Genomic DNA, 23,121 nt, shown 5'->3' on the forward strand with positions numbered 1-23,121 from the left:
ATTTCTCTTCTGGACGAAGACTGACTGACTAGTCAACTGTTTATTAAAAGTACATAACAAGGTAAGCCATTATTCCAATATATTGCATATATTATAAATATTACCATGTATTTTATGCTTTGTTAGAATATTGCTTGAACTAGTTGAAATATTCAACTGAAAATTAGTATTATTAGTAGTATTTACAATGGCCACATGGTGCAAGGAAGCCTATGGCTGGTGAAGGATAAGCACCCTGTAATATGATGACATCCGCGTTTTCCTATTCAGCTTTAACCCGGATCTGGTCGGCTACTGCTCTAGCCCTCTGCGCATTTATTTGAATTATTTTTAGTATATTTGTGTTGTAAACTTTAATTTTCGTCCCCATAGTTGATCCTACTTTGGTATAAACTCTTGGCTCGTTGGTATATGGGACACATGGGGTTTCTCAGTGAATGCTTGTGCTCTAGCTTTTTAAGTTTTTACAGTTTACGCAGGTAGGTTCTACATCTTTGTGGGGTTCCATATCTTTGTGGTAGCATCCCCTTTCTATAAACACCCTTGTCTGGTTCTTCAGGGTTTTCCAGGCTTCCGGGGTTAGTTCTACTACCCAGTTTTTGTTTATTCCATCCCTCGCTTTAATGGAGTATTTGGGCGTTGCCATCTCTTGTGGAGTTTTGTTAGGGATTTTACCCTGTAGATTCCTATGATAGAATTGGTTCTTCCTCCTGTAAAGTGTAAAGTGTGTTTAGGGTCAAGCGGCATCAGGAGTTTCCCCCATCTCCGCGTAGTTTACATTGTGGGTGAACCAGTTGACTGGAAAAGCCAGAGATTTAAAAGCGTATGGATTTGTGTATGTGTGATGCCTTGTACCGTTGTTCATCTGGTCATTTAGCCGCCAGACCCCTACTGAGGCCCCACGTTGCCCCACTTTCGCTCCGTGGAGGCAGACCAGGTATCCACTCTGGCAAGTCCTGCCATATAATTTCCAGAGATTTCAGTGGCTAGGACCTAAAAAAAAAAAATCGCGTACGCGTCGAAGGAAGCGCTAGGAGAAGTCCAAAATGTTGGGAAAAATTAATTTAGATTGGTAATTTTAGTATATATACCCTGTAGATGCACTCTCTCCTGTTAACAGGAGATAGAAACGGTGCAAGAATATTTGCTGATGCTATCGAGGCAGTGTTAAGTGTTTCGGAAAACTGCTAGCTTGGGGGGATACAAGGAACAATAGATTAACAGAAGCCACTGGCAGAGGTGAAAGTGATTCTTGCACTGCTTCTATTGAAATGAGCAGCAGCCTGGAAAACAAGATGCAGTATATTTCAGAGACTTCTGGGAGTCATTGCGATACAAGTAAACGCATGCGTTGTGTTAGGGTAGCTAAGAATAGGAACAGGTGCATGTATACCAATGCTAGGAGTTTGGTAAACAAATTTGATGAATTTGAGGTATTACTCAAAGCATCAAAGGCGGATATTGTTGGGATATCAGAGACGTGGTGTCACACAGATATAAGGAATGCAGAACTGGAATTTAGTGAGTACAATATGTACATAAAGGATAGACAGGATAGGAAGGGTTATTCTGTTAATTAAGAAACACATAAAATCCAAGGAAGTGAAGCTAGTCGGCATCGCTGGACAGTGCAGTGTCGAGTCAGTTTGGTGTGACATAAGCATTGGGAGATCAAAATTGAAAGTAGGAGGGTGCTATAGACCTAATGACTCTGACGAGTATAATAAGAAACTGTACAGGGAAATAGAGTGGGCCAGTAAATCAGAGAGTCTTATAATGGGGGAGCTAGCAACCACATACCTCGACATAAGCGCAGCCTTTGATGCCGTGTCGATTCCGGCCTTGCTCCTCCTACTTAAGGAGAATTTTCACATTCGAGGTGATATGCTGTGCTTTTTGGAATCACTTCTCAGTCACAGAATACTTATTCTCCATCGGCAGCAACATACCCTATCCTGCGACATTACTGCTGGAGTACCGCAGGGGGGTGTCCTGTCTGGTGTCCTGTTCACAGCCATCATCGTGCCCATTATTGCCTCAACGAATGGTCTTCTATGCTATGCCGATGACTTCAAACTGCTGACTCCAATTAACCCTGGCGACGACCCCGCCCAGCTTAGCAACAGGATCAATTCCCAACTTAAGGATCTAGAATTGTACCTGGCAAACTTCAATCTAAAAATCAACCCTCTGAAGTCTGCTCAGGTTATATTCTCCCTTAAATCCATGCCGACAGTACTCAACGTTTCACTCGCAGGGGTACGAATACCAAACGTACCCTCGCACACAGACCTTGGCGTTCTGTTCGACCAAAAGATGTCCTTTGTCCACCAGATCGACAAACTCAGTACCAGATTTTCTCGTCTACGGTGGATCTCAAAGCAGCAGCTGCTACACGTCCGACATCCTGCCACTGTTAAAAGGTTCATCACCTCCACCGTCTACCCTGCCATTCTCTGTGGTGCAGAAATATGGGCCTCTGCTGCACATACAAACCTTAAGCGGGTGTACACTGCTGAATACTGGCTACTGAAATGGGCGAATAACAAGCTTCGGCTACCTCCCGCTACCACAACTACCATGATGGCACAAGCACTCGACATCCCGAGGTTGAAGTTCCTGATCGTTGAAAAGAGGCTGGTCTTCACAGCCAAACTCGTCTCAGGCCAAATATCATCTCCAAATATTTGGAATGCTTGCTCTTGGAGGATTCCACAGCCAAGCCTAAGGTCGGTACCAGCACTTGTGGCTCACCACAACAGGCTTGTACTCACCGAAAGATTTCTGCCCAAGCAGATGCTCGCTGCCCTCAACCGTGTGGACGCCGACATCGACACCATAATAAGTAAAAAGAAGGACAGACACAAGTTTATCAAAGCTCTTGAAACCTGAATCACTGCCAACTTGTATTTGTTTTTCTTTATTTGTGTTCAGCTCCTTGTTTTTATGATGTATTTGTATTTCTTTTTGCATTTGTAATCTGTATTTTGTAGCCTTTTGTATGTGTTCGCTATATTTTGTAGCCATTTGAATTTGTACTTATGTTATCTATATGTGAACCCCTGGCGCTCGTCGCCGTGATGGGATATTGTGCTGTAAATCTACTTCACAATAAAGATTTATTTATTTATTTATTTATTTTAATTTCCCAGATATTGAATGGAATTTGTGGGTTGGTCACTCACACACTAGCAAGGCTTTTGTGGATTTATTGGATGATTGTTTTCTACATCAGCATGTTCGGGAGGCAACTAGAGGGAGTAATACTCTTGATTTGATTATCAATAGTGATTCTTTCTGCATTAAGAATCTGCAGATAAAGGAACCACTAGGTGGCAGTGATCACAGTGTGCTAAAGTGGGATTTACTCAAAGAGGTAACTGCCATCAGGAGTAAAGGGAAGGGATTTTACTTTCGTAAAGGTGATTACTGTGGCCTGAGAGAGTATTTAAATTCTATACGGTGGGACCAACTGATGATGTTACCAACAGCAAATTCAAAATGGGAAGCATTCAAAGAACTTATCCTGGAAGCTGCTAGGTTTTACATACCAACTAATAAATATTGTTCAAAGTTTAGGCCTAAATGGATGTCAGATGAACTAATGAGACAGATGGCAGAGAAGAAAATTGCATGGGATACATATAAATTAATGGGTGACATGGAAGCCTATGATAGACATAAGCTGGTCTGTAACCAAGTCACAAAGGAGATTCGGCAGGCAATGCCAGATTATAAGAAATCTTTGGCAAAGGATGCAAAGAAAAACAGCAAAGAATTCTTTGCCTATGCAAACTCTAGAAGGAAAGAGATGAATCAAATTGGTCCACTGGATATTCATGGTTCAACTGTTGATGATCCTGCTCAGGTGCTTACAAACTAAACGAGTATTTTACATCTACATTCACACGAGGAGTTATTCAGAGAGGGGAATGCCAGAGGTAAATTAAACTCTGGCAGTGAGTTAGATGATTTTGCAATAACTGAGAGGAAAGTGTAGTAGAAATTGTTGAAGATAAACATAAAAAAGGCACCCAGAGTGGACGGGATCTATCCAGTTATATTAAAGGAAACAGCAAAGGAAGTAAACAAACCCTTAGCCATAATTATGAGAGCTTCTTTGGACTCAGGGGAGGTACCCACGGACTGGAGATGTGCAAAGGTAACCCCAATTCACAAAGAAGGATCAAAGGGCGACACAAGTAATTATAGACCTGTCAGTTTAACTTCTGTTCCAGGAAAATTAATGGAGGCACTGGTTCAAGAAGTACTGCAGGATCACCTAGACAAGACTTCAGTTATAGCTCGGACACAGCATGGTTTTCTTAAGGGAAAGTCTTGCCTGACCAATTTGATTGGATACTGTGATGTGGTCACAAAGGAACTGGATGCAGGGAATAACTTTGATATCATATATTTGGATCTTAGGCTTCTGATACTGTTGCACATGGAAGCTGAACAAATTGGAACAGTGTGGCATTAGAGGTAAATTGCTGCTATGGGTGGTTGAGGGGGGAGAAGACAGAGAGTGTTAAAATGGACACTGCTCATTGTGGATTAATATTATTGGAGTTGCTCAGGGTTCAGGTCAGGGTTCAGTATAAATACAGAAAACAACAATGTGTCCATTGTTGTTTTCTGTATTTATAAATGATATTGATATTGGTATATCAAGCTTAATTTCGAAGTTTGCAGACGATTCGACGGTTGGCAAGGTTGTTAAGGACACTAATGACAGTACGCTGCTGCAACAGGATCTAGAAAAGTTGAGCAGATGGGCTGAGAGTTGGCAATTGAAGTTTGACATTGACAAACGTAAAGTACTACATATGGGAAGCAGTAACCCCAGAGTAACGTATCAACTCTGTGGTACTACACTGACAGTGGTAGAGAATGAAAAGGACCTGGGGGTAATTGAGCAAGTAGATATGAAATTTTCTGAGCAGTGCAGACGGTCTGCAAGAGTAGCTCATAGTGTCTTGTCAATGATATACAGGAATTTTTCTAGCAGGGATAAGGCGGTGATTATCCCCTTGTATAAGGTAATGGTCAGGCCACACCTTGAGTACTGTATACAGGTTTGGAGGCCTTATTTCAAGAAGGATACAGAGATGCTGGAACGAGTACAGAGAAGGGCAACAAGATTAGTGAATGGAACAAAGGGTTGCTCCTACGAAGAAAGGCTAAATTTTGCAAATTACAGTGTCTGGAGACTAGGCACCTGCGAGGTGATCTGATTGAGGTGTATAAAGCCTTGAATGGTTTGAGCATGCTCAATGCTGATAGGATTCTTCCTCTTGCTCAGAATAATCACCTGAGGGCATAAATTCAAATTGAGGAAAGACAGATGTAGGACAGATGTGCGGGAGTTTGCCTTTAGCCAGCGGGTAGTTGGTTGGTGGAACAGACTTCCATCCTTTTTGTGGAAGTTGATAGCCTAAATAAATATAGGCTGAGCTGGACAGGTATTTGGAACGAACGAATGGGTGAAATGGAAGGTTTTTTTTTTTTTTTTTTTTTTTTTTTGGCTGATGCTGCATAAGTTTGCTTTCTTGCATCATATGCCTCTACTAATGCTAATAACCCTAATCGTAGTTTTTAGTATTGATTTATCCCGTTAGATTTCATCTTTTAAGGGCACAAAGGGTGATATTGTTGAACATGTTTGCACTAATGACATTAAGAGTAGGAGATCTTCTCATTTATTTAACAGGTACACGTCAAAATAGCGAGCGTATGAGCTTATCTAGCCTCAGCCAAAAAAAAAAAAAAAAAAAAACCCAATTTTACACATCCATTCCCTCTAAACGTTTCTCTAGTTCCTCCTTGAATTTATTTAAAATATCAACTTCTACAACGACAGATGCAAGTTTGTTCCAGCAATCAACTATACGCTAGCTGAAGGCAAATTTCTGCACATCTATTCTACAACTGTCTTTCCTCGATTTGAATTTATGCCTCCTTAGGTTCGTAATCTGACAAGTTGAAGAATATCATCAGAATTGAGCCTTCTGAAATCACTCAAGGCCTTATACACCTCAATCAGATCACCTCGCAGGTGCCTAGTCTTCAGCTGCTGCGATATGAAGAACTAAAGCCTTTCTTGGTAAGAGGACCCCTTCGTTACCCTCACCAATCTTGTTCCCCTTCTCTGTACGCGCTCAAGCAACTCAACATCCTTCCAAAAATAAGGCCTCCAGACCTGTATGCAGTACTCAAGGCGTGGCCTGACCATTGCCTTATTCAAAGAGTTAATCACCTCTTTTCCCTACTAACAAAATTCCTGTATATCATTGACAATACCCCATGACCTGCTCTGGCAGCCCATCTGCACTGCTCAGAGATCTTCATATCTAACTGCACAATTACTCCCAGAACTCTTTTTATTCTCTACCACCCTATATGTAATACCACACAGTTGGTACGTTTCTCTGGAATTACTTCTACCCATATGCAGTACTTGGCATTTGTCAACGTTAAACTTCAGTAGCCACTTCTCAGCCCATCTTCCCAAATTTTCTAGATCCTGTTTCAGTAGCACACTGCCATTACTGTCATTAACAACCCTGCCATCTTCTTTGTATCATCTGTATACTGCAACATTAAGCCTGATATACCTTTATCAATATCATACTGCTCCAATTTGTACAGTAGTTTTCCATACGCAAGTGTCAAAAGCTTTCCTGAAATCCAAGTACTGTTCTTGGATTTCAGGACAGCTTTTTACACTTGTTCGTGGATGAGTACTGTACAAATTTGAGCAGTATGGTATTAAGGGCAAGTTGCTACAATGGATAAAAGGATGTTTGAGTGGGAGAAGACAGAGAGTGCTAATCAATGGATGCTGCTCTTCGTGGACTAATGTTATTAGTGGAGTCCTCCAGGTTTCGGTTTTAGGTCCACTGTTGTTTTTTGTATTTATTAACGATATTGATGAAGGTAAATCTGGGTTAATGTCGAAGTTTGCAGATGATACAAAGGTTGGCAAGTTCTCTAATGGCAGTGTGCTACTGCAACAGGATCTAGAAAAGTTGGGCAGATCGGCTGCGAAGTGGCAACTGAAGTTTAATTTTGATAAATGCAAAGTACCGCATATGGGTAAAAATAAACCCAGAAAAACATACCAACTGTGTGGTACTATACTTAGGGTGTTAAAAAATGAAAAAGACCTGGGAATAATTGTGCAGTCAGATATGACATTTTCAGAGCAGCACAAACATGCTGCCAGAGCAGGTCATGGGGTATTGCCAATGATATACATTAATTTTGTTAGTAGGGAAAAGGAGGTGATTATTCCTTTGTATAAGTCAATGGTCAGGCCACGTCCTAAGTACTGCTTACAGGTCTGGAGGCATATTTTTAGGAAGGATGTAGAATTGCTTGAACGAGTACAGAAAAGGGCAACAAGATTTGTAAGGGGTGCGAAGTGATCCTCTTACGAAGAAAGGCTTAAGTCCTGCAAATTTCAGCGTTTGGAGTCTAGGCACCTGCGAGGTGATCTGACTGAGGTGTATAAGGTCTTGAATGATTTGATCAGGCTCAATTCTGATGGGAATTCTTCCTCTTGCTCAGATTACGGACCTGATGGGGCAGAAATTTAAATTTAAGACAGACAATTGTAGAACAGATGTGCCGAAATTTGCCTTAAGCCAGCGGGTAGTTGTTGTGGGCCTTCACAATAATCACCCAACCATAGAACCGGACGGTACAATCACTCCGTTCTATGACCACGCCCAATGCTTGGGGTAACTGGTACCCAAATATCCGTTCAGCTAGAAAAAAACAAAAAACAGACAGAATGTACTCTGCAAATTATGTAAGTGGTTGTGCTGATTTTTACCTTTTTCTCTTAATAGCATAGCCTTTTTGCGTGTCGCTAACCCTCTAAAATGCTTTGTGACAATCAATAAAAAAATTCTTTTGTAATTTCTTAGATACTAGAGAAATACCTTTTTTTAAATTTGCAACTAATCATTAATAGTTTTAAAAAAAATGTTAAACAACTTTGGGAAATTACTTTAAGAAGGAAAATAATTATATCTCAGGTATCAACGTAGAGGGAAAAAAAATTCAAAAACTTTGTGTCTAGCAATATGACAGAAAAAAATTCATTTTCAGCCTGCAAAAAAGGTTCGAGAGATGGAGCCACAAACTTGACTAGCTTATTGGAAAGAAAAATATATTTTAGCATTCCCGAACAATATGGAATACATTTAAAAAAAAAAAAAAAAACAGGTCTATACTGTTTCAGGTTTGCATTAGCAAAGTGGGCCTCTACTAATAATAACTCCAATAGCGTAAACACAGGGGGATAAAATACGTTTTTTGTAGGTACCTCCCATCAGAAGAAATAAAATTATTAGCATAGTAAACGATCTTAGCTATGCGTCGGGCCCTGCGAAGCAGACCCCACATCCCCCACAATTTAAACTTTTGATGTCACAGACTTTTATCTATAATAACCACATTTACACGCTTATTCAACCAGCCCTGTAACACAGTGGATAAAACCTGAACAGCCAACACAGCAGACTGGGGTTCAAGCCCCAGCAAAAAAAAATATATAATATATATATATTATAAGAAAATACACTTAATGACTAAACTACATTTTTTGCACTCACCGCACACTCGATTGACATCATTGAAAAATGCAAGGTACTGCATATGGGTGTAAAAAAAAAAAAAAAAAATTATTATATTAGAGCCACCCGTAATTTCTTATATATACCCATTTATGTAATGTACAGTGGTGTGCAAAATTTAAGGACCCGTCAGGTTGTCACCTGTAGCTTCTCATAGGAGTGGCTTGGATATTGGAAAAGCATACCAAAGTAAGGTACAGAAATGATGAAGGAAGCAACTCCAACACAACAACGGAACAAAACGGTACAGAGGGACTTTATTCAAAAATGGCAACATAGCACTGGCTGCCATGATACAGATGGACAAAGGGAAGAGGTGGTCCTCAGTAGGAGATATGGCCACCCCTAATGTCGATGCAGGCTTTGCACCGCCTGTCCAGCCGACCGGGTAAAGTACCTGCCCGGCAACCCAAAGGTCGCGGGTTCGATTCCCGCCTCGGGCTTGGATCAAAGTACTGCAAAAACCTTGGGAGGTGCAATATGGCCACAGATGCCGATGCGCCAACAACTACCAAATCAAATCAAATCAATCACCGCCTGTCCATACTTAGAACAATGTTGTTGATAAGTTCTTGCGGTAACATCGTCCATTCCTCTGTCAATGCCATCTTCAGCTGGTGAACATTTTCTGATGGGTGTGGAATTGCTGCTAGGTGTCTCCCCAGAGGGTCACATTTGTGTTCGTTTGTTTGTTTGTGTTGTTTGGTTTTTAGGAGCATTAGCAACTAAGGCCATATTGCTCCGGGATATGCGGTAGTCATTCCCTGACCTTTTCGCATCCTCCATATTTGGTGGTGACGGGCTCGAACCCCGGTCTAATCAAGAAGCGTGTGCTATGCACTGCTGCTCCTTCCCACCTGGCTACGGAGGCGCCTCATTTGTGTTCGATGGGATTTAGATCGGCGGGGGGGACCGGGCAGGCCAATCCATATGAACAAATATTAAGAGTAGGAGACCGGCAGAATTACTTAACAAGTACAGGTCACTGTTGAACAAAAGCCGAGAATTAGGGTTGAATTTGAAAGTGTCTGCAATTCTGCCCAGACACGATAGGAGGGAGTATATGATGAGAGCCTTGTCGATCAATTCGGCCCTGGAAAGATTGTGCAAGGCTCAAGGGGGAAGAATTTTTTTCAGCCTGGACTGTACTTGTTAACAGGAGAGATTGCTTCTACAGGGATGGGATACACTTAAATAGAAAGGGTGCAAGAATATTTGCTGATGCTATCGAGGCAGTGTTAGGTGGGTCGGAAAACTGCTAGCTCGGGGGGAGACAAAGACCAATAGATTGACAGTAGCCACTGGCAGAGGTGAAAGAGATTCTTGCACTGCTTCTATTAGAATGAGCAGAAGCCTGAAAAACAAGATGCTTGATATTTCAGAGACTGCTGGGAGCCATTGCGGTACAAGTAAACACATGGGTTGTGATAGGGTAGCTAAGAATAGAAACAGGTGCAGGTATACTTGCGTGTACACCAATGCTAGGAGTTTAGAAATAAATTTGATGAATTTGAGGTATTGCTCAAAACATCGAAGGCAGATATTGTTGGGATATCAGAGACGTGGTGTCACACAGATATAAGGGATGCAGAACTGCAATTTGGGGAGTACAACGTCTACAGAAAGGATAGACAGGATAGGAAGGGGGGGAGGGGTTATGCTATTAGTTAAGAAACACATAAAAACCAAGGAAGTGAAGCCAGTCAACATTGCTGGACAGTGCAGTGTTGAGTCAGTTTGGTGTGACATAAACATTGGGAGATCAAAATTGAGAGTAGGAGTGTGCTATAGGCCTAATGACTCTGATGAGTATAATAAGGAACTGTACAGGGAAATAGAGTGGGCCAGTAAATCAGAGAGTCTTATAATGGGAGATTTTAATTTCCCAGATATTGACTGGAACTTGGGGGCTGGTTACTCACACACTAGCAGGGCTTTTGTTGATTTATTGGATGATTGTTTTCTACATCAGGGGAGGCAACTAGAGGGAGTAATACTCTTGATTTGATTATCAGCAGTGATTCTTCATGCATTAAGAATCTGCAGATAAATGAACCACTAGGTGGCAGTGATCACAGTGTGCTGAAGTGGGATTTACTCAAAGAGGTAACTACCATTAGGGGTAAAGGGAAGGGTTATTGCTTCCGTAAAGGCGACTACGATGGACTGAGACAGTATTTAAATTCTATACAGTGGGACCAACTGATGATGTTACCAACAGCAAATGCAAAATGGGAAGCATTCAAAGAACTTATCTTGGAAGCTACTAGGCTTTACATACCAACTAAGAAATATTGTTCAAGGTTTAGGCCAAAATGGATGTCAGATGAACTAATGATAAACTTAATTTCCATATGGCAGAGAAGAAAAATGCATGGGATACATACAAATTAACACATGACACAGAAGCCTATGATAGATACAAGTTGATATGCAACCAAGTTACAAAGGAGGTTAGGCAGGCGAAGGCAGATTACGAGAAATCCTTGGCAAGGGATGCAAAGAAAAACAGCAAAGAGTTCTTTACTTATGTAAACTCTAGAAGGAAGGGATGAATCAGATTGGTCCACTTGATATTGATGGGTCAACTGTTGATAATCCTGCTCAGGTAGCTAACAAACTAAATGAATATTTTGCATCGACATTCACACATGAGGAGTTATTCAGCGAGGGGAATGCCAGAGGTGTATTCAACTCTAGCAGTAAGCTACAGAATCTTGAAATAACTGAGAGTAAAGTGGAGGAGAAACTGTTGAAGATAAACACAAGAAAGGCACCTGGGGGTGGATGGGATCTATCCAGTTATATTAAAGGAGGCAGCAAAGGAAGTAAGCAAACCCTTAGCCATAATTATGAGAGCTTCCTTGGACTCAGGGGAGGTACCCATAGACTGGAAATGTGCAAATGTGACCCCAATTCACAAAGGAGGATCAAAGGCTGACACAAGTAATTATAGACCTGTGAGCTTAACTTCTGTTCCAGGAAAATTAATGGAGGCACTGGTTAAAGAAGCACTGCAGGATCATTTAGACAAGACTTCAGTTATAGCTCGGACACAGCATGGTTTTGTTAAGGGGAAGTCTTGCCTGACCAACTTGATTGGATACTATGATGCAGTCACAAAAGAACTGGATGCAGGGAATAACTGATATTATATACTTGGATCTTAGAAAGGCTTTTGATACTGTTGCACATGGAAGACTGCTACACAAATTGGAGCAGTGTGACATTGGAGGCAAATTGCTGCTATGGATAAAGGGGTGGTTGATGGGAGAAGACAGAGAGTGGTAATCAATGGACACTGCTCATTGTGGTGTAATGTTATTAGTGGAGCCCCTCAGGGCTCCACTAATAACATTACACCACAATGAGTGTTGGGTCCATTATTGTTTTCTGTATTTATAAATGATATTGATGATGGTATATCGGGCTTAATTTCCAAGTTTGCAGACGATACAAAGGTTGGCAGGGTTGTCAAGGACACTACTGACACTATGCTGCTGCAACAGGATCTGGAAAGGTTGAGCAGATGGGCTGAGAGGTGGAAAATGAAGTTTAACATTGACAAATGTAAAGTACTACACATGGGAAACAGCAACCCCAGAGCAACGTATCAACTCTGTGGTACTACACTGACAGTGGTAGAGAATGAAAGGGACTTGGGGGTGGTTGTGCAGGCAGATATGAAGTTCTCTGAGCAGTGCAGACGGGCTGCAAGAGTAGCTCATGGAGTATTGTCAATGATATACAGGAATTTTTCCAGCAGGGATAAGGAGGTGATTATTCCATTGTATAAGGCGATGGTCAGGCCAAACCTAGAGTACTGTATACAGGTCTGGAGGCCTCATTTCAAGAAGGATGTAGAGCTGCTGGAACGAGTACAGAGAAGGACAAGAAGATTAGTGAATGGAACAAAGGGGTGCTCTTACGAAGAAAGGCTTAAGTTTTGCAAATTACAGTGTCTGGAGACTAGGCACCAGCGAGGTGATCTGATAGAGGTGTATAAAGCCTTGAATGGTTTAAGCATGCTCAATGCTGATGGGATTCTTCCTCTAGCTCAGAAAAATCACCTGAGAGGGCATAAATTCAAATTGAGGAAAGACAGATGTAGGATAGACGTGCGGAAATTTGCCTTTAGCCAGCGGGTGGTTGGTTGGTGGAAGACTTCCATCCCTTGTGGTGGAGGTTGATAGCCTAAATAAGTTTAAGGCTCAGCTGGACAGGTATTTTGAACGAACAGAGGGGTGAAGTGGAAGTGGGTTTTTTTTTTTTTTTTGGCTGATGCTGCATAAGCTTGCTTTCTTGCATCAAATGCCTCTACTAATGCTAATGCAGTGTCCTCACTTTACAAAAGCATATCAACAACTTCAGTGCGATGGGGTGTGGTGTTATCATCCATAAACACGAACCCTGAGGCCAATAGCACCTCAGAACAGACGCACATGGAAGATTACCTCCGTACATTAGCCTGCACCGGTTACAGTACCGCCTTTCAGTATCTGGAGTTGTGTACGTCCATCCAAGGTAACGCCTCCCCAGACGAGAACACGTCGACTGCCATATTGATCCCTTTCAGTGATGTTTGCGGTGATACCGTGTGCCCTCTCGCGAGATTAGCTGACGTCCAGAATCGCTGCTGAGACTGAATCTACTCTCATCAGTAAAGTTTTCCTTACCCATTGCGCTGCTGTCAAGTCCTTGTGTTCAATGCACCACTGTAAATGGCGTCTCCGATGGGCACGTGTTAAAGGGACACAGCGTTCTGGCGTTTAACACGTACTGCACGTGTTAAAGGGACACAGCAAACAGTGAACCACAGGTTGACTGTTTGCTGTGTGAATGTCCCAGCTGCAAGATGCTGAACTTCAATGCAAAAAATTAACCTAATCTTCATTTAAAACCCATCTCGGCCTTATCTAATTCGTGCTTTACATGGACTGGCCCACCTTCCCGTGGTGTGGACGAGTACCCAGAATCATCTATCCAGGTGACTGCTGCTTCTGGGTAGCCAAGTGGCCAGACATAACACAACACATACATATCTCGCTCATTTCTAGTGATACTGTTATTCAGAGATTCGAGGCAGAGTTGAACAAACGTTCTAGAAGCAGCTCTTTACACCTACACATGTCCATTTCATTGTAGTACTGTATGAAACCAATCAAACGTCCGTAACAACCGTGCTCACCAATAGGTAATTTGCACATAACTGCTGCTTTTATTTGTTATGTGAGCCCTCTCATCACGATTCAAATTTTTGCATGTGCACGAGCTTTCTACTGAACGTCCACAGTTATGCAAATCGCCACTGGCTGTTTCCTTTGATTTTGTGGTTGTAACCTTTAGAAATAGTGTTGGTGCTTAAGTTTTTCACAACAGTGTACAAGGCAATGATTAGGCCACACCTAGAGTACTGAGTATAGGTGTGGAGGCCTCATTTTAGATGTAGAGTTGCTAGAACGGGTAGAAAGAAGGGCGACAAGATTGGTGAGGGGAACAAAATGTTCTTACCAAGAAAGGCTTGTTCTGCAAATTGCAGTGCCTGGAGAGTAGGCACCTGCAAGGTGTATAAGGCCTTGCATGGGTTGAGCAAGCTGGATGCTGATGGGATTCACCCTCTTGCTCAGATTAAGGACCTGAGGGAGCACAGATTCAAATCGAGGAAACAGTTGTAGAATAGATGTGTGGAAATTTGTCGTTAGCAGGGAGTACTTGGTTGGTGGAACAGACGTCCATCTTTTATTGTGGAAGTTCATAGCCTAAATAAATTTTTAGGCTATCAACAGGTATTTGGAACAAATGGGAGGTTTTTTTTTTTTGGCTGATGCTGCATAAGCTTGCTTTCTTGCATCATATGCCTCTACTAATTCTAATGCTAAGCAGCTGACGCTATTCATTTTAGCAACATCAAGATTAACTTGTGAGTGAAGGGATAAGTAGCAGCCATGGAATAGTATGTAAAGTTACCAATACAAATACTCTGAAAGATCATTATCTGGATTATACATAGGCAACAGAATATCTAATATATAATTAATGATGTCATTGCAAAGTATTGGTTCAATACTTTGAACACAAATGGCAACATAGCACAGAGAGAGAGAGAGAGAGAATTCCAGGTTTGTAAGTATACAATTCCCCAGTGGTCATGATTACCTGAGGTGGTAACAATTTTCTGCCATGATTTGATTTTAGTCCTTCATTGTTTTAACATAACCTCGTTAATTTCTGGTAGTTCTAAGACAGTCAACTTCTCTGGCAATATAGGAGTGTTGGTTTGTGTTTCTACCATGGGATAGATTATTTAGAAAGCATTTTTTTCCTAGCAGCATGGGAGCAGGCATGATATAGAAGTCAGAAAGGATGTGAGATCAATGGTAGAATAACTGTTCGGATAACCTAAAGGGTTTAGAATGGAAACCAAAATTAATAGATGATTCAATGTGATCCCACAGAATTCGCTTTGAGAAGTGCCAGATATCTTCAAGAGTAGGACGAAATGACTACTGCTGCACAAATTGGAGCACTTTGGCACTGAGGGCAAATTGCTGCTATGGATAAAGGGATGGTTGAGGGGGAGAAGACAGAGTGGTAATCAATGGACACTGCTCATCGTGGATTAATGTTATTAGTGGAGTCCCTCAGGGTTGGGTCCATTGTCGTTTTCTGTATTTATAAATATTGATGGTATATCAAGCTTAATGTCGAAGTTTGCAGACGATACAAAGGTCGGCAGTGTTGTTAAAGACACTACTGACAGTATGCTGCTGCAACAGGACCTGGAAAGGTTGAGCAGATGGGCTGAGAGGTGGCAAATGAAGTTTAACATTGACAAATGTAAAGTAATACATATGGGAAACAGTAACTCCAGAGTAACGTATGAACTCTGTGGTACTACACTGACAGTAGTAGAGAATGAAAAGGACCTGGGGGTAATTGTGCAGGCAGATATGAAGTTTTCTGAGCAGTGCAGACAGGTTGCAAGAGTAGCTCATAGTGTCTTGTCAATGATATACAGGAATTTTTCTAGCAGGGATAAGATGATTATTCCCTTGTATAAGACAATGGTCAGGCCACACCTTCAGTACTGTATACAGGTCTGGAGGCCTCACTTCAAGAAGGATGTAGAGCTGCTGGAACGAGTACAGAGAAGGGCAACAAGATTAGTAAATGGAACAAGGGTTGCAGTTATGAAGAAAGGCTTAAATTTTGCAAATTAGTGTCTGGAGACTAGGCACTGGCAAGGTGATCTGATAGAGGTGTATAAAGCCTTGAATGGTTTGAGCATGCTCAATGCTGATGGGATTCTTCCTCTTGCTCAGAAAATCACATCAGAGGACATAAATTCTAATTGAGGAAAGACAGATATAGGATAGATGTACGGAAATTTGCCTTTAGGCAGCGGGTAGTTGGTTGATGAAACAGACTTCCAATCCTTGTTGTGGAAGTTGATAGCCTAAATAAATTTAAGGCTCAACTGGACAGGTATTTCGAACGAATGGAGGGGCGAAATGGGAGTGGGTTTTTTTTGGCTGATGCTGCATAAGCTTGCTTTCATCATGTCTCTACTAATGCTATTGTCATTAGAGGCTATAAAAAAGGTGGTATCCCAGTGGTCACTAGAGTAAAGTTTCTTAACCACAGACCATTCAGCAACAAATGAGGAAATATACTGAGAATTGACAGTAATGTCAATGTTGCTTTCCCCATTTAAGGAACTAAGAGTGGAGGACATACCCAGTTTGTTTATAATAGCAAATTGATGGGATAACGAGTGTTCTAGCTGAAGATCCTTGGATTCAGTAGTACCAGAAACTGGATTTAGACATTACTAAACAAGTTCTACCAAGAGAAATAACAGGGTAGATGCTGAGCAATATCAGTGGTAAGAAGGATACAAGAAACAGTGAACCGAATGAGCCTGAAACATTGAAGACTGCAGATTGATTAGTCAAACTAGCAATGTTGACAGTGTTATTCGTTACAATAATAGCAGGAAGTGGGCCAGAATGATTTCAGTGTATGACCCCTGTATCCTAGCACCTTTCCACCATGGTAGTATGGCTTGTATAGTTGCATTAAAATGTTCATGATGTAACCATTCACTTGATGACTCAAGTGAATGCATTTGTCAATGTACAAGTACAAGGTTCTTAAAATTAAAGTATCCCTACGTGGAGGGCTCTGGAGCAAGTTCTAAGGCTCATACTGACGATAAATTTGGACAATAGGTACAATAAAGAATGCTCTCGCCATTTAGTGGGAAAAAAAATTAGTTACAAAATTTGTCACTATATGGCCCTATGGAAATACAAATCACTTGAAAAGCGCTACAATTTTTCAATGTGTCCTCCATTTTGGTCAACAAGTTTCCATTCGAAGAACAGCATTTTCTGCAGCCAAACGTAACATGTCAACTGGAACAGCCAGCACATGACATCTAATGCTGTCCTTCAAATCTGGCAGAGTTTGACATCCTTCCCAATACACCCAGTTCTTCAAAAAACTCCACAACCAGAAGTTGCATGAGATGAGATCCAGTGATTGGGGTGGCCAAGATGTCTGGAAACAACAGATGATGACCCGTTCATCTCTAAGTGTTGCCTGAGCAATCTTTGAACACAATGGTCACAAACCATCTTTGTCGCAGCTCTGGTATTGCAAAATTTGCTAACATTTCGTAATATCGCTGTCCAGTGATGGAACAGGTGCAGGGTCCAGTCAGTGTTACCTGTTCAAAATAGTGGCACAATCATGAATGTGGCTGTAAATCCACATGTCACTTTTGGAGAATGCAATGGGACCTCTTGGATAACATGAGGATTTTCTGTTGCCCAAATGCAAGTTGTGTGTATTCACTTGTCCATTTAAGCTGAAGTGGGTTTCATCACTTCAAAGGATGTTCCACGGCCAAGTGATATCCACTGTCATTTGCCCCAGAAACTGAAGTGCGTATGTGAAACGAATGTCTGCATCACCATGCTTTAGCATGTGCATCTTGTGAGGATAGTACCGCAACACCTGACGCATTACTACTCATAGAGTGGAATACCAAATGTCCACTTCAAGAGAAACCATGTGCTACCACACGGAGATTGACCTGATAAATCCACGACGGCCATAACCATCTTCAACACGAGAGTCCACTCGTTTTCAACCTCTACCGTTGAACACCAAGATATCCTGTCACTTCAAATTTCGCAATCATTTTGCAGACAGCAGTCATAGGTCCATGCCTTATGCACTTCTGATGCCGGAATTTTGATAGCAGCATTTTTGCTGTTTTGATAGTACAGCTTCACTAATAACACTTCCCGCAAGATTGTTGGCATTGCTGTAGCGCAGGTAAATATCTACTGTATGATTTTGGAGACTGCTTTGCTTTTATACAGCACAGTAGAGCTGAGTAGTGGCAGTAACTTATGATTATGCAAATAATGTAAGTTATTTGCATAATCATAACTAAGATAGTTACGTACCATACAGTGACAAATTTTGTAACTAAAATTTGTTTCCCAATAAATGCCGAGCGTATTCTTTATTGTACCTGTTGTCCAAATTTCTCTTCAGTACGAGCCTCAGAACTTGCTCCAGAGCTGTCTACATAGGGATACTTTAATTTTAACAACCCTGTATATTTGCTTGATGAATCATATCAAGTGAATGGTTAGGCCTCCATCTTCAGTACTACATACAGGGTGGATGCCCATTTTGGTAAGGATGTAGATTGCTGGAATAAGTGCAGAGAAGGGCTGAGTGGTGAGGGGAACATAAGGGCATCTCACCAAGAAAGGCTTCACTTCTGTAAATTACAGCATCTGGAGACTAGGCACCTGCAAGATGACCTCATTGAGTTGATTAAGGCTTTGAATGGATTGAGAAAGCTCCATGCTGATGGCATTTTTCCTGTTGCTCAGACTAAGTTCACGAGGGGGCATAAATTCAAATTGAAGAATGGGTTGCAGGATAGACATGTGGAAATTTGCCTTCAGCCAGTGGGTGGATTGTTGTAACAAACTTCCATCTGTTGTGCAAGTGCGTAATTTGAATAATACTAGAGGGGATGGACAGGTGTCAGAAGGGGTTTTTTTTTTTTTTTTTTGGCTGATGCTTTATAAGCTTGCTTCTTGCATCATGTCACTACTAGTAGTAATAATTTGATTTATAACATAAAAAAAAAAGAAAAAAAAAAAGCAACTTTTATGCATGCAACAAGAGTTTCATTTCTGTGTATTCTGCCCATTCATTCCTAGAACTAGTTCATGACAATAAACATAATATCCAGTGCTTCCACTCAAATATATAGTATATGTATTAAAATAATTTCAAGATTTCTAATGGTCCAATTTAGTAAAACAAAGTGAAATACAAAATTTCCAGAAAATTCATTCTCTGGAAGTCAAGTTTTTACATGCCCACGAATGGGCAGAAATGCCAGATCTCTACTGGTTTGACTTTAATAAAATTTGGTATGGTTTTACAAATCTTTCTAAAAGACCAAAATATAAAATTTCATGAAAATCCATCCGCTGGAAGTTCACTTATTACATGTAAAAAAAAAAAATAAATAAATAAAATAAAATAAAATAATAAAAAATAAAATAATTTCTGGATTTCTATTATCTCATTTTAATGAAATTTGGAATTGCCCAACAAATCTTTTTACAAGGACCAAATATAACATTTCATGAAAATTCATCCACTTGGAGTCAAGTTGTTACATATGGACAGACGTAGTGAAGACAACAGATGCACTATACATATATGCTAATGTGCCTTAAAACTGGAAAGTGAAAAAAAAAAAAAAAAAAAGTGGCATCTGTCAGACACCAGAGCATTTTAAGGTTAATGAAGTAGAGGTGGCATGACAAGCAGCATGTGTGGATATGCATGACAGTAATATTAGCAGTGCTATTTTGTTCAAGTTATTTTAAATTAACATTATTAATTTGTGCAGAAGCAGTTTAAAATGTGAATTTCATACAAATATTAGGCACCACCGTAGCCAGGTGGGCAGGAGCAGCAGTGCTTAGCACACGCTTCTTGATTAGACCAGGGTTCGAGCCCGTGACCACCAAATGCAGAGGATGCGGAAAGGTCAGGGAATGACCACTGCATAACCCCGGAGCAATATGGCCTTAGTTGCTAATGCTTCTAAAAACCAAATAACAACAACAACATACAAATGCTCTGAGAAGAGCATTTGGTAGAGAGATCTGGGAAGATAGGAAACTAAATGACCATCAGCAAGCCTAAACATTTGCAAAGAAGTCCTTGCAAATTCTTTAGAAAAGGAGTAGAATCTGATATTTTGTGTGCACCAGGAGACAATGGCTTTAAAAAAACTTTTACCCATGTAAAAATGGTGGTCATTCATCATTACTAGCCATTTTCAATCACTGCAGGATGAAGGCCAGTCCAACAACTTTCCAGTTTCTTCTGTTTTGTGCAATGGCCATCAATTTACTACCCATGAACTCATGAATTTCACCTGTCCATCTTTGTTGTCTTCCAGGTTTTATTTTAGTTCCTCTTGGATCCACCTGTCATCACATCTTCAACCTGAGTGTCCTGCCCAAGTCCATTTCAGTTCTTTAGTTTTGATAAGAATGTTCTTTGTTTGCTGCCTAATCAGTTTCTCCTCTTATCTAACAGTCTGATTCCTAATATAACTCATTCTATTCTTTGATATGCAGTTTTCAGCTTCTCTCCCATTCTTTTGGTGAGTGCCCAAGTTTCACTTCCATAAGCCATGGTGGGGAGTATACATTGGTTCATTTTTTTACATTTCAGACAAGCTGGGATATTGCTCCTCAGTACGTGACTATATTTCCTGAATGCTATCCATCCAAAATTTATTCTTCTCTTGACTTCCAACCTTTTATCATAATTACAGCCAATCACTTGTCCCAGATAAGTATATGAATTTCAATTCAATTACTGCTACTTCAATCATTATATCCCTTTCTGTTGCATACTTGTTCATCATTACTTTTGTTTTAGCTGTACTCATCTTTAGTCCGAAATCCTTGCTAACTGCATAACTGATTAAGATTTTCCTCCAATTCTTTGGGATCATGGCTTATGATCACAATATCATCTACAAATCATAAATGGTTTAGGTACTCTCCATTCACATTGACTCCTTTCTGCAACCAGTCTAATCTTCTGAAAGCTTCCTCAAGGGCAGTAGTAGACAACTTCGAAGATATTGTTTTCTTGTTGAACTCCTTTCTCAATTTTAAATTTGCTACTCTCTTCGTCTAGTCTAATAAAGGAGGTAGCATTCTCATATTTTCTCCAAAATCATAATGTATGGGGTATCTACACCTTGTCTTTCCAGTGCCCGAAACATTGCCTTATGCTGTATGGAGTCAAATACAGTTTCATAGTCCACAAATGCCAGGCATAAATGGCATTTTATGTATATTCATTTACTTTCTCCATTAGTTGTGATATTACATGAAGGTGATCCATAGTTGAGAATCCTTCCTGTCCTAAAGCCAGGTTGATCTTTCGGTTGATTCTCACCAAGTATTCTTTCTAATCTGTTAGTAATGACCATTGTGAACAAACTTGTAGATGTGGGACAAGCTAATTGGTCTATAATTTCCAATTTATCCCCTTTCTTATGCAGCAAAATTATGAATGCATCAAGCCTTTCTTAACGTATTTTGTGAAGAGTCTTGCGTTTCTGTCAAAATGGTGGCATATGAACTTAAAGTTGACATTGTATTTAATTAAAAATGTAAAACAGCTTTTATTTTTAGTTATCCCTCACTTAATTAAAAAAATAGAGTTTGTGATTCACATAAAACAACACACTAGGCTATATAGTCTGCAGGTTAGACATTTCTAAGATATCTTCATGTTATTCAAGAATCCAATTCTATTAGAGATATTGATTATGAGACTTTTTTATGCTTTTCATTATCTTTTTTATATGAAAATTTACATTTTTCAAGATTTAACATTATAAAATTTATTTTAAATATTTGCAATGTTAACTAAACAGTAATTACTTTATCAAATCAATCTACAATCTATTTGTATGCAAGGGTGATTTTTCCAAAGGATTTTTAGTAAGTAAAGGTCATTTTAACAATAGAACTTAAAAATATAAAAGAAAAGCACGAAAATTATAAAATTGATATTATTATGGATTTAAGAAATAAATTTCCCTTCCCTTTCCATTGCATCTTTTTCCCTGAAAAATGAATGCTGAAAATAGTGTTCTTATAAACATTGTAATTGATTTATGTCAAAAGCTGCAGCTTTTTGACAGTGCAGAAGTTATAAATCTAATTTCTACTTAAGCTATGACCTTGAATATAACCAACAGAATTTAAACTGTTTCCAATAAATAGGATTTGATCTCAATATTTGAGTACTTTCATTCATGTCAAGTATATTTTGAATAATCATTCATTTATAGCTCTTAAATATTTGAACATTGCTTTTAGATACAAGAATATGTATTCATATTTAACTCTTATTTTTTTCCCCCAGAGAAATCCTTGTTGGCTTAAAATGGCTACAAGTCGTTTTCGCTTAGCTACTTTTGATGTAACCAATACGTTACTTAAAGTAAGAGTTGAAGTTGGGGAACAATATGCTGAAACTGCAAGGATATATGGAATTGATGTACAACCTTCTCATTTGACCAAGGCATTTCATCACAACTGGCAACTCTTTAATCAGATGCAACCAGCTTTTGGAGCAACTAAAGGGCTTACTGATATACAGTGGTGGATCAAAGTGATAAACTGTACTTTCAGAGATGGAGGCTGTACTAGTGCTACAGAGGACCAGCTTGCTGAAGTGGCCAAACATTTATATGAAAATTACTGTTATAAATCATGCTGGGAAATCTATCCTAGGACATATGAAATTTTGGAAAAGCTTAGAGAAGCACAGGTGGTACTGGGAATAATTTCTAACTTTGACAGCAGACTTGAGACAATTCTACGGCAAAATCAGCTTAAACACCATTTCAAATTCGTTCTGTGTTCATACCTAGTAAAACAGCAGAAGCCATCTCGAGAAATTTTTGATGCAGCTTTGCAGCAGGTACAGCACCTTGGAATAAAAGCTGAAGAAGCCATCCACATTGGAGACAATATTGAACTTGATTATTTAGCTGCTAAGCATGCAGGATGGAAAGCATTCTTGAAATATGCAGAAGGTAAGACAGAAGATGATAAGACTTGGTTGGTGGACAAAAGGGAAATTCTATGGGATATTTCTGATCTAAAAAGTCATTTAATATAATAACTTTTTTTTTTGTTGTCGAACAATGTTATAAAATTAAAAAATGTAATGAATTTCAGCAAATGAAATTTAGCCATATTTTACCAATTATCATAATTCACATAATTTATTTTTATAACTTTTTTTTTTAAAATGTAATCTCATGACTATCCTGGAGCCACAAGAAAATTTTTTTAACCACAGCTTATTAGTCTGTCTTAGTCTG

General features: G+C 39.9%; 1 protein-coding gene across 1 annotated transcript; it reads left to right on the top strand.

Annotated features, from left to right (window-relative positions):
• On the top strand, nucleotides 1-22,916 carry LOC150087764 (rhythmically expressed gene 2 protein-like). The gene is made up of 2 exons (XM_090369871.1): nucleotides 1-61; nucleotides 22,155-22,916. The coding sequence occupies exon 2, from the start codon at nucleotides 22,176-22,178 to the stop codon at nucleotides 22,914-22,916; it is 741 nt and encodes a 246-aa protein (XP_090225997.1). The 5' UTR covers nucleotides 1-61; nucleotides 22,155-22,175.
• The last annotated feature ends 205 nt before the right edge of the window (nucleotides 22,917-23,121 follow it).

Source organism: Mastigoproctus giganteus, chromosome 3 (assembly GCF_048544385.1).
Source record: "Mastigoproctus giganteus isolate SK-2022 chromosome 3, ASM4854438v1, whole genome shotgun sequence".
Taxonomy (NCBI): Eukaryota; Metazoa; Arthropoda; class Arachnida; order Uropygi; family Thelyphonidae; genus Mastigoproctus; species Mastigoproctus giganteus.